The 13661-nt window shown below is 44.2% G+C and overlaps 1 protein-coding gene across 7 annotated transcripts in view; it reads right to left on the bottom strand.

Annotated features, from left to right (window-relative positions):
* bnc2 (basonuclin 2) overlaps positions 1-13661 on the bottom strand; it is a 543948-nt gene that overhangs the window by 284880 nt on the left and 245407 nt on the right. Inside the window, exon 1 of one of the 7 annotated variants that reach the window (XM_033018263.1) lies at positions 646-1076. The exons of the other annotated variants lie outside the window; for them this stretch is intronic. Coding sequence (XP_032874154.1) covers positions 646-669 — 24 coding nt within the window. The 5' untranslated portion in view covers positions 670-1076. Of the gene's footprint in view, positions 1-645; positions 1077-13661 lie in introns of those variants that run through there. 7 annotated transcript variants of the gene reach the window in all.

The following is a 13661-nucleotide window of genomic DNA, read 5'->3' as shown; positions in this document are numbered from 1 at the left end:
ACACGTTATCTCTGGTAGGCTTTGTGGCTTCAGTCAAGTTACGCAGAGGAGGAGTGTGTGTGTACGCGGCGGCGCAGCCTTCAAATCAACAAATATGCAAAGGCGGCGGAAAAAAAAAGTTTTCTGGAGGACATTCCTGATTGAAATTCCATCGGAAACAATGCAGGAGTGTCAGGTAAAGCAGTAAAGTTGTCCTGCGATGGGACAAGGGTTATTTTCCGCTGGGGGCTGCCGCACCTCATTCTATGCCGAGGAACATAACCTGCGAGGCAGCATTTAAAGAGCGCACCAGCATTTCAAGTATTAGAAGTATTTAAATTCTTCATAGCGATCTCCACGCACTGTCCTCTCATTCATTACCCCCCCCCCCCCCCCCCCGTCCCATTGTTAACCACAGAAGAAATCGCAGGCCCTGTACCAGCGTCGTTCCGGAGTTTAGTTGGGGCAGAGGTTGTGTTGAACCTCTTCCAGTTGCTGCTCGCCGGAGCGCGGCTGAACTGAAGAATGCACCCGTTTCACAAGCGTCGCCTTTCAACCCACCACACTCGCCACCGCTAGGCTTACATGGCACAGTAGACAGACATCCCGTTAAACAAGCGCGGAACGGCAGTGATAGCTGGGTGTCAGAGCCGCAGATACACTTACACTGCCTTGCGACTGAGACGGCATGGGCTCAGCCACCGTGCCAGACGGCCACTAGCTCCACTGGAGTCTGCTCGAACAGACACTTCCTCCTGAAAACAACAAGCGGCACCGTTCAGGTGAACATCTTGCATTCGATCCCCGCCAGAGGGCTGAACATCTTCCTGTCCCTCGGTGATCGCTAACAAAAAAAGTCTAAACCTTGCACTTGTGTCGCGCGGTTGCTCTCATTGCTGGAAGCTCGATCAAGTTTACAAAGTTCAAAGGTGGTGAGCGAGGCACAGCGAGCGAAGGCAGTGACAAAACTCGGGTGCCACAGGTCACCCGCTGAGATAGAGAAGAGACCTGTTGCGACACAATAATCAGCGCCGATATTGTCTTTATTAGCAGCCATGTACACACAAGGCTGGTTAATGGAAACCCAAGCAATGTTTACACAGTGCTTCTGCTGAGCAGCGAACTGATAAATTCAATGACAATCGTGGTGATTCTCGTTTAATATGTTTGCACTCACCAGTACGGCTGACCTGTCATGCACTACGTGAAGGAAGCCGCTCCAGCCTATGACCCATAGACAGCAGCCGTGAGCCCTGGGCCCTAGCTTGGGGCGCCACAGTAGCACTGAACCAATTTTCAGACAACGCTTCCCAAATCAGAAATTACTCCGAGGCTGCACTGGCTTTCATTCATTGGCCCTTGGGGTTGAGGGAAGGATTGGAGAATTACTATGATGTCCACCGAGGCAAACTACCAAGTGGCTCACTGTGGCAACGCCATCTATTTGCATTTATATATCACAATGATCTGGTAAAACATAGCTAGAAACATAGAAAATAGGTGCAGGAGGAGGCCATTTGGCCCTTCGAGCCTGCACCGCTTACAAAATATACCCACGTATACTTTAGAGGAGTGTTATCAGACAACATTTTTTGCCAGGAGATATTAGGTCAAGTGACCAAGGAGGTCGGGAGACAGATTTGAATGTGAGTCATGGGGGAGGGCAGAGACAATGACAAGTTCAGGGAGTGAATTCCACAGCTTTGAGCCATGGTTAAAATGTGCAGTTTTAACTACTGCAGAACACTATGACATGGATTAATCATTCAAACTTCATGACTGTCTGTTTCCCTTGGTAACTGGAATTTTATATGTCTAAAATAACAATTCGAACAATATAAAAACATCCCGTGTTTCACAATTGGTTAATAAAATGTATCAAATGAGCTACTTTTCTTTTAATACTAAATTTTACTTTGTGAGTAAAATACACTGAGTTTTATTGTAATGTTTTTGCCCAGAGCTGCTTTGCTAAAGCAATCTGACCGGGACCTAGTTTCACATTATGTGTTCATCATCTAGTGATGGGATATTTTCCTTAAGGTTAAAGTAACTTCTGCCAAGCTTTTCAACATTCTGAAGACAAGCAAAAAGGTCAATTTTCTAAAGTCTGATTCAGGTAAAATTTTGTTTACTTTAGAAATACAGCAAGGAAAAAGCCCCCTCGGCCCACCGAGTCCACACCTACCATCGATCGCTCATTCACACTAGTTCTATGTTATATCACTTTCTCATCCACTCCCTACATATTAGGCGCAACTTCATAGGGGCCAATTATCCTAGAAGCCTGCACGTTTTTGGGGTTGTGGAAGGAAACTGGATGACCCAGAGGAAACCCACATGGAACGTGCAAACTCCACACAGACAGCTCCCAAGGTCAGAAACTAACCCGGGTCTCTGGCACCATGAGGCAGCAACTCTACCAGCTGTGCAAGTGTGACATTAATGAAGAATTGTTTCCTAACACAAAGATTGAGAGAAAGAAACAAAGAAAAATGCAATCCGTTACTAACATTGCAATTTGTGTTTTGTGTTCTGCAAACTTCAAAAATGCATGTTAAGTTGAAATGGAGTGTTAACAAGGGAGAGATCAGCAGGACTATGATCAGGATAGGAATATAATTTATTCTAATCGTTCAATCATATAAACAAACAATTGGATTTTGAAGCCAATTAAATTTCTCACCAGGCTGCTGGGGCCCAGTGGGATTGCCAAAGCATTACCACTCAGAGGCCTGAGTGCAAGTTTAAGCAACTCAACATAAAAATGAACTCAATGATTCTGTTAATGTTTGGGAAGGAGCATGGGAAAGATAGATAGATCTTGTCCTTTAGGGATGGACCTCGGTTGGCTCTTGTTAAGGGGGCATTTCTTCTCCTGGGGAGTGGTGAACTAATGGAATTGTCTGCCACAGAACACAGTGGAGGCCAAGCATTAAATATATCAAGTACTAGACTAAGTGGGACCCGTTGGGTCCCAGCATCACACGGGAGGCCTGGTCACCAACGCAATATTCCACCTCTCCACCAATTCCAATATTGCTCACCAATGGGGGGTGGGGGGGCTTTCTGTTGCGCTAGTATGGGTGTTGCGGGCCGAAGGTACTGGTTTCCAGAGGGCTAGTATAGACATTGTGGGCCGAATGGATTCTTGCCCACTGTTGCAACGACCTGACAACCCAAATTCATTTTGTGAACACAAACTTTTTTAAAAGGCGAGGCAAACAATTGGGCAGCAGCCACCTGACAACTAAAATTCATTTTGTGAACACAAACTTTTTATAAAGGCGAGGCAAACAATTGGGCAGCAGCCACCTGACAACCAAAATTCATTTTGTGAACACAAACTTTTAAAAAAGGCGATGCCATCAATTGGACAGCAGCCACCTGACAACCAAAATTCATTTTGTGAACACAAACTTTTTAAAAAGGCGAGGCAGTCAATTGGGCAGCAGCCACCTGGCAAACAAAATTCATTTTGTGAACACAAACGCTTTAAAAAGGCGTGGCAAACAATTGGGCAGCAGCCAATTTACAGCCGCATCGAGGGGACTCACCGTGGAGTAGACGTGTGTTCAGTGTTATTCGCAGCTCAGAGAGCCGTGACCCTCTCGCTTCCTGGGTCTGGCAGAGACTGAGTGAGGGACTACACTTCCGGGTATTATAGTCCCTCCCCCTGCCGCCAGTGGGAGCAGCAGAGAGAATGGGGATTTTTAAAAAAACATTAATATCTCTCTGATTTCTTCCAAGCTGTTATCAGGCAACTGAACTATCCTACCAACAACTAGAGAGCGGTCCAGAGCTACTATCTACCTCATTAAAGACCCCTGGACTATCTTTAACTTGTCTGCTCTGCAATATGGAGTGAGAAGTTGGCGGAATCCTCTGATTACTTTCAAATAGTATCTGGGTGAGCACTTGAATTGCCAATGCATAGTAGGCTATAGACCAAGTACACGTGAATGAGATTAATATAGATGGGGACTTGATGGTCGGCATGGTTGAGTTTCAGTTTAGTTTATTGTCAAGTGTACCGACGAATAGTGAAAAACTTTTGTTGCATGCTAACCAGTCAGCAGAAAGACAATACATGATTACAATCGAGCCATTCACAGTGTACAGTTACATGATAAGGGAATAATAATTAGTTCACGATAATGCCAGCAAAGTCCCCAATGAGGTAGATAGTTCAGGACTGCTCTCTAGTTGTGGTAGGATGCTTCAGTTGCCTGAAAATAGCTAAGAAGGATCTGTCCCTGAACCTGGAGGTGTGTGTTTTCACACACGCCTCTTGCCCGATGGGAGAGGGGAGAAGAGAGAGTGGCCAGGGTGTGACTCATCCTTGATTATGCTGCTGGCCCTGCCGAGGCAGCGTAAGGTATTAATGGAGTCAATGGAAGGGAGGTTGGTTTGTGTGATGTACAGAGAGAGAGAGCTGAGGGCTTAGAACGCATTGCCAGGGTTGTGGTGGAGGCCGATACAATAAAGCCGTTTAAGAAGCCTTTAGATAGGCACATGGAAGTGCACGCAATAGATGGATATGGATCATGTACAAGCAGATGAGATTATATCAATTAGGCATCATGTTTGAAACAAACATTGTGGGACATGAGGCCCGTTCCAGTGCTGTACTGCACCATGTTCCATGACTCTTAACAACTTTTCTCGTTACATTCCATCTGGAAAGCAATCCATCTGGATGCATCACATGTTTTGACAACAGCTCTGCCCCAGACTTGCAGAGAGTTGTGGATGTAGTCCTGTCCATCACTCAAATCAGCCTTCCCACCCCATCAACACTCCATACTGCCTCAGGAAACAGCCAACATAATCAAAGACTATTTACGTCCCAATAATTCCCTCTCTTCTGTTGGAGAGAAGATAAGAAAGCTTCAAAGCACGTACCACCACATTCAGGAACAGCTTGTTTCCTGCTATTATCAAATTAGCGAACAGTCCTCTCCTGATCTCACAACCTACTTCATTGCAGCTCCATGCACTTTAAAAAAAAATCTGCACTTGCTCTGTAACCATAACAGAACTATACTCTGCACTCCGATACTTTTCTCTTTGTACTACCTGTTATACTTGTGTATGGCTTGATTGTACTCATGTATAGTACTATTTGACTGGATGGCATGTAAACAAAGTTGGGCCCTTTGGCCCACCGTGTTCATATCAACAAATCGGTCGCCCATTTGCACTGGTTCGATGTTATTCCAATTTCTCATCGACACATTAGGGCCAATTTACCAGTGGCCTATTAACCTACAAATGTCTTTGGATTGTGGGAGGAGGCCAGAGCACCCAGATGAAACCCACATGGTCACAGGGAGAATATGCAAACTCCACCCAGACAGCCACCGAGTTCAGGATCAAACCCAGGTCTCTGATGCTGTGAGACAGCAGCTCTACTAGCTGCGCCACTGTGCTGCTCCTGCGCTAGTTAGTGATTAGGACAAAATACCAGGATTCCGGCGTTTCACAGTTCATACATTTAAATTAAAATTATTTTGAACCGTCGCAGAAATTAATTTTGGAATGGTATTTCAAAACTCGAATCCTACTGTGACATCAGTGACAATGGAGCATGCAATTTTAGTACCAATGGTTTGTCAACCATAATTTTTTAAGTAAATGCACAATAATTAGTATCTCTCTATTGGGATAACACACAATTACACAAATTGGACGTTTGCAATTCCTGTCTGCCACTGATTTGTAATGAAAACAGAATACTCAACAGGTTAAGCACCATCTTTTGAAGAGAGAAAAAAAGTTAGTGTTTCAGATTGATGAAACAGAACATTAATACCATTTTTCTCTCCACATATACTGTCTGACATGCTGTGTGATTCCAGCATATTATGATTTAATTTCACATTTCTAGTATTTACACAGATACGCAGGGAATAGAGAGATATAGATTATGTTCAATTTGGTCATTGTGGGCTGAAGGCCTTATTCCTGTGCTGTACTGTTCTGTTTCAGATTTGCACTCATGAGTGTGTTTTGTATTAACAGCCGATGCTAACAATGTTATGTGTAGGATGAACAATGCAGAACTCAATGTGTATTAATCTGGCTCCTTCACGTAATCTGCTCTTTCCCAGGCTTGAGATTTCTTTAGCTCAGAGCAATAAAATGGGGTGAGAGTTCAGGTAAATTCATGCCCGGCACAAATAAAATCAGGTGGAGAGAAAACAGGAAACTACAGACCAGTTATTCTGCCATCAGTTGTAGAGAAACTCCTGGAATCTATTGTTAATAAAATGCCAACAAGTACTCAGAAAACAATAATCAGATTGGGCAAAATTAACACAGATTTATGAGAGATAAATAATTTTTAATACATTTGTTAGAAATACTTCAACTGCCCTGCCTCTGGTCTCTTACACTGTTTCAACAAAGTGCAACACAAGCTCAAGTCATCTTCTGACTGGGGACATTACAGCCTTCCAGAGTCAACGGTGAATTCAACAGTTTCAGATAACCAGCCTTCCCAGTTTTACACCTAGCATTTGCAGGATTTTTTTTTTTTTTTTGAAGGTCTGTTATCAGTGGGGTTTAATAAGGATGCTGGGACTTCTGTTTTTTGTGAGATATATAAATGATTTGGACAAAAATGTAGATGTGCTGATGAGTAACTTTGCAGATAACACAAAAATCCTATTGATAATAGTTCAGCCTTCATCTCGTCTCCCGGACGTAGGAGTCAGCACCCTCTGCCACAGGATCATTGAAGTTCTGACCCATAGACTATAATCCGTAAGAATAAGCAACAAAACATCCTCCATAATAATTCTCAAACTGGTTTCCCACCTGGATGCATTCTCAGCCCTTACAAAACTCCCTCCACTCATGACTATACAGAAAAATTCTGCTCTTTTACAAGTTTATAGATGACATCACTGTAGTGGGCCAGATTTTGTACACTGATGAAATGGAATATAAAAAGGAGATAGAGAGCTTAGTAACTGGTGTCAAGACAACAAACCTCTCCCTCAATGCCTTCAAAATAAAGGAGAAACATGGTGGACTTCATGCCCCAATCAGCATCAATGGTGCTAAAGTGGAAATGATCAAGAGTTTCAAATTCTTAGCTGCAAATATTATCACCAATTGACACACCAACCATATTGAAGTAATGGCCAACAAAGCACACCAATGCCTCTACTTCCTCAGGAAACTAAGGATGTTCAGCATGTCTACAACATGTACTATACAAAGCACACTGTCAGATGACATTGCAGCTTGGTTTGGGAAAAGATCTTCCAAGGCTGCTAGAAATTGCAAAGAGTTGTGGATGTGGCCTAGTCCATCAGACAGATCAGAGGGGCTCATGTTGTCGACCTCCCCGTGGTGAGCCCTGTCAACTGGCCTGCCAGGCGAATGAAAACAAACAGAGACAGCAGCAGCGCCACAGCTTGGCGCCAACCCGGAGCATGCGCCCTTTTTAGGGCGGGTATCTACAGATGTCGAAACGGATGATATCACCCTACTGCAGACTTCTGCTGCCTCAAACACAAGAAGAAGGCAGATCAGACTTCCCACCATCAACAAGAAGACAGATCAGACTTCCTACCATCTACACCATGCTGCCTCGGTAAATTAGCCAACGAGGGCCTTTTTCTCACCTCAGTCATTCCCTCTGCTCTCCTCTCTAGTTGGACAGCAAGTACAAAAGCTTGAAAGCACAACCACTAGTTTCAGAAACAGAATCTTCTCCGCTGTTATCAAGTCAAGTCAAGTCACATTTATTTATATAGCACATTTAAAAAACAACTCTCGTTGGCCAAAGTGCTTTACATTTGTTATAAGAATAGTATAAACAAACAAACTACATACATATATACATATAGCCCTCGCTCAGTGGACGTCAGGAAAGGCTTGGGAGTATAGATAAGTTTTTAGTCTTGACTTAAAGGAGTCGATGGAGGGGGCAGTTCTGATGGGAAAGGGGATGCTGTTCCACAGTCTAGGAGCTGCAACCGCAAAGGCGCGGTCGCCCCTAAGCTTATGCCTAGATCGCGGGATATTCAACAGCCCCAAGTCGGACGATCTGAGGGACCTGGAGGTGGAGTGGTGGGTGAGAAGACTTTTAATGTAGGAGGGGGCAAGCCCATTGAGGGCTTTGTAGACATAGAGGAGGGTCTTGAAATGATCCCAGTTATCAGACTACTGAATGATCCTTTCATAATCTAAGGTGCAGGTACAGGCCATTTGGCCCTTTAAGCCAGTGCCCGCCATTCAATATGATCATGGCTGATCTTCCAGAATCTGTACCCTGTTCCTGCTTTTTCCCCATATCCCTTGATTCCGTTAGCCCTAAGAGCTATATCTAACTCTCTCTTGAGTACATCCAGTGAATTGGCTTCCACTGCCTTCTGTGGCAGAGAATTCCACAGATTCACAACTCTCTTGGTGAAAACCTTTTTCCTCACCTCAATCCGAGATGAGGAAAAACTTTTTCAGTTTAAATTGGCAACATGGTTGGCACTGACATTGTGCGCTGAAGGACCTGCTCCTGAGCTGTACTGTTCTGCTTTGCATGTTCTCTCCTCTTCTGGTATTTTAAAGTTCACTCATCCAGTACCAGAGGATCCTCTGTTGCCTCCCTGGTGCCAGGGTGCAAGATGTCATGCACCAAAATCAGAACATCCTCGAGAGGGAAGGGGAACAGCCGGCAGTAGTTGTGCACGTAGGCCCAAACGACATTGGGAAGAAGAGGAAGGAGGTTCTGCAATGTGAGTTCAGAGAGTTAGGAAGAAGACTGAAAAGCAGGACTTCTAGGGTGGTTATCACTGGATTGCTTCCAGTACTACTTGCTGGTGAGGACAGGAACAGGGAGATATGGAATCTGAATGTGTGGCTGAGGGGCTGGTGCAGGGGGCAAGCATTTAGATTTTTAAGAGCTTCTTCCCTGCAACAGTGAGACTCTTGGCCAAAACACAACAAAATGAACTGATGTCCTGATATAGTGTTTGTGCAAGTTACAATGCTCTATGTGTCTTCTGTGTGTCTTTTTAAATTTAAAAAAAAAAAAAATTACATTTTTTAAAAAAATTTTAATTTTTAATTTTTAACTTAACTTGACTCTCTGAATAGCCGCACAAGAGTTCCTATGTGTGTAAGCACAAATGGCAAATAAAGTTTTTGACCTTTGACCTTTGAGATTTATAGACCACTGGGATCTCTTCTGGAATAGGGGTGACCTGTACAAAAGGGACGGGTTACTCCTTAACTGGAGCAGGACCGACATTCTTGCAGGCAGGTTTGCTAGGGCTACACGTGTGGGTTTAAACTAAATAGTGGGGGGGGATTGACAAATTGGGAGTATAAAGATGGAGTTGAAGGGGAAGTGAGTACAGGAAAAGTTGCAAAACACTCTCGAATTAATGGGAAGGAACGTTTGAGATGGGATAAGAGAGTAAGGTCAGGGCAAATTGTGAGCGGTGCGAGAGGGGAGGTGAATTCAGAGGTCAAAGTGTTGTATATGAATGCGCGAAGTATAAGAAATGAAGTGAACGAGCTTGAGGCTCAGTTAGAAATTGGCTAGTATGATGTTGTGGGAATTAGAGAAATCGCTGCAAGAGGACCAGGGCTGGGAACTGAATATTCAAGGGTATACCTCCTATCGAAAAGACAGACAGGTGGGCAGAGGGTGTGGGGTAGCTCGGTTGGTGAGGAATGAAATTCAGTCCCTTGAAGGGGGTGACATTGAAACAGGAGATGTGGAGTCAGTATGGATAGAATTGTAAGGGTAAAAAGACCCGAATGGGACTTATCTACAGGCCCCCAAACAGTAGTCTGGATATAGGATGCAAGTTGAATCAGGAGTTAAAATTGGCATGTAGTAAAGGTAATGGGAGATTTCAACATGCAGGTAGACTGGGAAAATCAGGTTGGTTCCGGACCCCAAGAAAGGGACTTTGTAGAGTGCCTCTGTGATGGATTCTTAGAGCAGCTTGTATTGGAGCCTACCAGGGAGAAGGCAATTCTGGATTTAGTGTTATGTAATGAACCGGATTTGATAAAGGTACTTGCGGTTTAGGAGCTATTAGGAGGTAGTGACCATAATATGGTCACGTTTAATCTACAATTGGAGAGGGAGAAGGGTAAATTGGAGGTGTCGGTGTTACCGTTGAACAAAGGGGACCATGGAGCCATGAAGGAGGAGCTGGCCAAAGTTGACTGGAAAGATACCTTAGCAAGGATGACAGTGGAACAACAATGGTGGGTATTTCTGGGAATAATACAGAAGGTGCAGGATCAGTTCATTCCAAAGAGGAAGAAAGATTCCAAGGGGAGTAAGGGGCGACCATGGCTGACGAGGGACGTCATGGACATTACAAAAATAAAAGAGAAGAAGTGCAACGTAGCAAAGATGAGCGGGAAGCGAGTGGATTGGGTAATGTTTAAAGAGCAACAAAAAACTAAAAAGACAATACGGGGAGAAAAGATGAGGTACGAAGGTAAGCTAGCCAAGAATATAAAGGAGGATAGTAAAAGCTTCTTTAGGTTTGTGAAGAGGAAAAAATTAGTTAAGACCAAAGTTGGACCCTTGAAAACTGAAAAAGGTGAATTCATTATGGGGAACAAGGAAATGGCAGACGAGTTGAACAAGTACTTTGGATCCGTCTACATTAAGGAGGACACAAACAACCTTCCTGATGTACTAGTGGCCAGAGGATCTGGAGTGATGGAGGAACTGAAGGAAATCCACATTAGGCAGGAAATGGTGCTGGGTAGACTGATGAGACTGAAGGCTGATAAATCCCCAGAGCCTGATGGTCTTCATCCCAGGGTACTTAAGGAAGTGGCTGTAGAAATCGTGGATGCATTGGTGATCATTTTCCAATGTTCTATAGATTCAGGGTCAGTTCCTGTGGATTGGAGGGTAGCTAATGTTATACCACTTTTTAAGAAAGGCGGGAGAGAGAAAACAGGGAATTATAGACCCATTAGCCTGACATCGTGGGGGGGAAGATGCTGGAGTCAATTATAAAAGATGAAATAGCGGCACATTTGGATAGCACTAACAGGATCTGTCTGAGTCAGCATGGATTTACAAAGGGGAAATCATGCTCGACTAATCTTCTGACATTTTTTGAGGATGTAACTAGGAAAATGGACAAGGGAGAGCCAGTGGATGTAGTGTACCTGGACCTTCAGAAAGCATTTGATAAGGTCCCACATAGGAGATTAGTGGGCAAAATTATGGCACATGGTATAGGGGGTAGAGTGCTGACATGGATAGAAAATTGGTTGGCTGACAGGAAACAAAGAGTAGGGATTAACGGGTCCCTTTCAGACTAGTGGAGTACGGCAAGGCTCGGTGCTGGGACCGCAGCTATTTACAATATACATCAATGATTTAGATGAAGGGATTCAAAGTGACATTTGTAAATTTGCAGATGGCACAGAGCTGGGTGGCAGTGTGAACTGTGAGGAGGATGATATGAGAATGCAGGGTGACTTGGACAGGTTGGGTGAGTGGGCAGATGCATGGCAGATGCAGTTTAATGTGGATAAATGTGAGGTTATCCACATTGGTAGCAAAAACAGGAAGGCAGATTATTATCTAAATGGTGACAAATTGGGAAAAGGGGAAGGACAACGTGATCTGGGGGGTCCTTGTTCATCAGTCAATGAAAGTAAGCATGCAGGTACAGCAGGCAGTGAAGAATGCGAATGGCATGTTGGCCTTTATAACAAGAGGAGCTGAGTATAGGAGCAGAGAGGTCCTTCTGCAGTTGTATAGGGCCCTAGTGAGACCACACCTGGAGTATTGTATGTAGTTTTGGTCCATTAATTTGAGGAAGAACATTCTTGCTATTGAGGGAGTGCAGTGTAGGTTTACACGGTTAAATCCCGGGATGGCGGGACTGTCATATGCTGAGAGAATGGAGTGGCTGGGCTTGTATACTCTGGAGTTTAGAAGGATGAGAGGCTATCTTATTGAAACATATAAGATTATTAAGCGTTTGGACACGCTAGAGGCAGGAAACATGTTCCTGATATTGGGGTAGTCCAGAACCAGGGGCCAGAGTTTAAGAATAAGGGGTATGTCATTTAAAACGGAGACGAGGAAACACTTTTTCTCACAGAGAGTTGTGAGTCTGTGGAATTCTCTGCCTCAGATGGCTGAGGAGGCCGGTTCTATGGATACTTTCAAGAGAGAGCTAGATAGGGCTCTTAAAGATAGCAGAGTCAAGGGATATGGGGGGAAGGCGGGAACGGGGTACTGATTGTGGATGATCAGCCATGATCACATTGAACGGCTGGCTCATAGGGCCGAATGGCCTACTCCTGCACCTATAGTCTATTGTTATCCATCAGCCTTCATCATCAACTCTCAGCTGACATCGCACAATTTGGATCATTCAATCTCTACTTGTCTCCACACTAGCACAGACATTCCCTTTTGTTCTCTCCATATCCCCACCTACTTTTCTCTACAACTTGTCTTAGTAGAGAATGGGGCCCCTCAGGAATCAAAGCAATCATCTCTGTGTGGAGACACAGGACATGGGCAAGCTCCTCAATTAATATTCCTCCTCGGTTTTTACCTTGGGGAAAGATGTGAAGACCGGGAAATTGGGGCAGTCAATGGAAGTGCCTTGAGGGCAGTCAAAAGGGATATGGGCCAAACACGGGCAGCACCAGAGACCCAGGTTTGATACTGACTGCGGGTGCTGTCTGTACGGAGTTTGTACATTTTTCCTGTGACCTGCGTGGGTTTTCTCTGGGATCTCTAGTTTACTCCCAAATTCCAAAGATGTACAGGTTTGTAGGTGAATTGGCTTGGTATAATTGTAAATTGTCCCTAGTGTGCGTAGGATAGTGTTAGTGTACAGGGATTGTTGGTCGGCACGAGCTTGGTGGGCTGAAGGGCATGTTTCCGCGCTGATTCTTTGTTCCCCACAGAAGCTAACAAACCTGCTGTGTCATTCCAGCATTCTCTTTTAATACAGTATCTGCAGAATTAATATTTTACAATATCTTAGAACCTGCTAAACCAATCTGAATCTGACATTGCTCTATTTCTGACAAGTTGATTACCACAGCAAGCACTTCTAACTTTTTTCAAATACTTTCAGGTCAGGAAAAATATAAATCCTCAGGCTTATTCTCGGTTTAGATTGGCTGTGATTGATTTGGACTGTGAAGGGATCGATTTGGCTCTGGTCAGGTTTAGATTCAGTTAGGTTAGAGGGTGAGTTTGGATTAGTCATGTCTGGATCAGATTGGCCATAGAATGTTAGGCTGGGATTTAATTTGGACCAAACCAGTAGGACAGTAGATGATCATAGTTATTTCAACCAGGCAGATGTCAAAAAGACCTTGACTTGCCAGCATGGTAGAATCATTATTGCAAGCTTCTGCTCACACCGCATTTCTCTCTCAACTTACCCAACAGTGAAAGGCATGGATAGAGTGGATATGGAGAGGATGTTTCCACTAGTGGGAGAGTCTAGAACCAGAGGCCAGAGCCTCAGAATAAAAGGACGTACCTTTGGAAAGTGAATGAGGGGAAATGTATTTATTCAGAGGGTGGTGAATCTGTGGAATTCATTTCCACCGATGGCTGTGGACGCCGTCATTGGATATTTTTATGGTGGAGATTGTCAGATACTTAATTGATAAGGGTGTCAAGGGTTATGGAGAGAAGGCAGGAG

This window comes from Amblyraja radiata, chromosome 3, assembly GCF_010909765.2.
Source record: "Amblyraja radiata isolate CabotCenter1 chromosome 3, sAmbRad1.1.pri, whole genome shotgun sequence".
Lineage (NCBI taxonomy): Eukaryota > Metazoa > Chordata > Chondrichthyes > Rajiformes > Rajidae > Amblyraja > Amblyraja radiata.
Note: the sequence above shows the minus strand (reverse complement) of the source record. Positions and strands in the feature narration are given on the sequence as shown.